This window comes from Sphaeroforma arctica (assembly GCF_001186125.1).
Source record: "Sphaeroforma arctica JP610 unplaced genomic scaffold supercont1.11574, whole genome shotgun sequence".
NCBI lineage: Eukaryota > Ichthyosporea > Ichthyophonida > Sphaeroforma > Sphaeroforma arctica.
Window position 1 is genome coordinate 1 of NW_014028984.1, and position 617 is coordinate 617.

Below are 617 nucleotides of genomic sequence, written 5' to 3' on the forward strand. Positions count from 1 at the left end.
TTATATTCGCTTCAGCTCAGAACTGCTATTCTCATATACCATCTGCATTTCACCGCCGCCCATCCTGCTAGCAGGCAGAATAAGAACGAAGTTCAACAGAGTGGCCGTACGCTCGTCCTCACACTAGAAGACACCCAAGGAGTACTCAGTGCCACAGACAGTGGTCTGACGGAGTCTGATGCGATGCAGTTGTGGAACCATCTGGTGGCGTACAAGCTACAGCCACCCGAGTATGAAGGGGGGCAGAAGGATGACAAGGATGATGACGATGATGATGATGATGATGAGACGAGTATGTGGAGAGTTGAGTCAAATATGGTTGTACTTGTGTGTATGTATGTGTATAAGTTTGTGGTTGGTTGACTCAAATATGGGTTGAATTCCTGTGTATGTATGTGTTGTATATAAGTGTAACACAGGTTAGTATACAAATGTATACGGTCTCTGTTTTATCTTTTCTATTGATATATAAATACATGCACACAACCACAACTCGTTTGTCCACTTCATGGCAGAAAAAATATATAAAAACAAACCATGCGCTACAGTTGTAGCTGTTGAACTATTCTGTCTAGCAGTTAGATGCTCTCCCGAACTCAACGTATGTTAATAGTGAA

General features: G+C 42.5%; 1 protein-coding gene across 1 annotated transcript; it reads left to right on the forward strand.

Moving 5' to 3' along the window:
* Positions 1 to 74: 74 nt before the first annotated feature.
* On the forward strand, positions 75 to 363 carry SARC_17656 (hypothetical protein; the record flags this gene model as incomplete). The annotated part of the gene is made up of 1 exon (XM_014288252.1): positions 75 to 363. A coding segment is annotated over one exon (289 nt), but the record flags the coding sequence as incomplete, so codon positions are not given.
* Between the last annotated feature and the right edge of the window lie 254 nt (positions 364 to 617).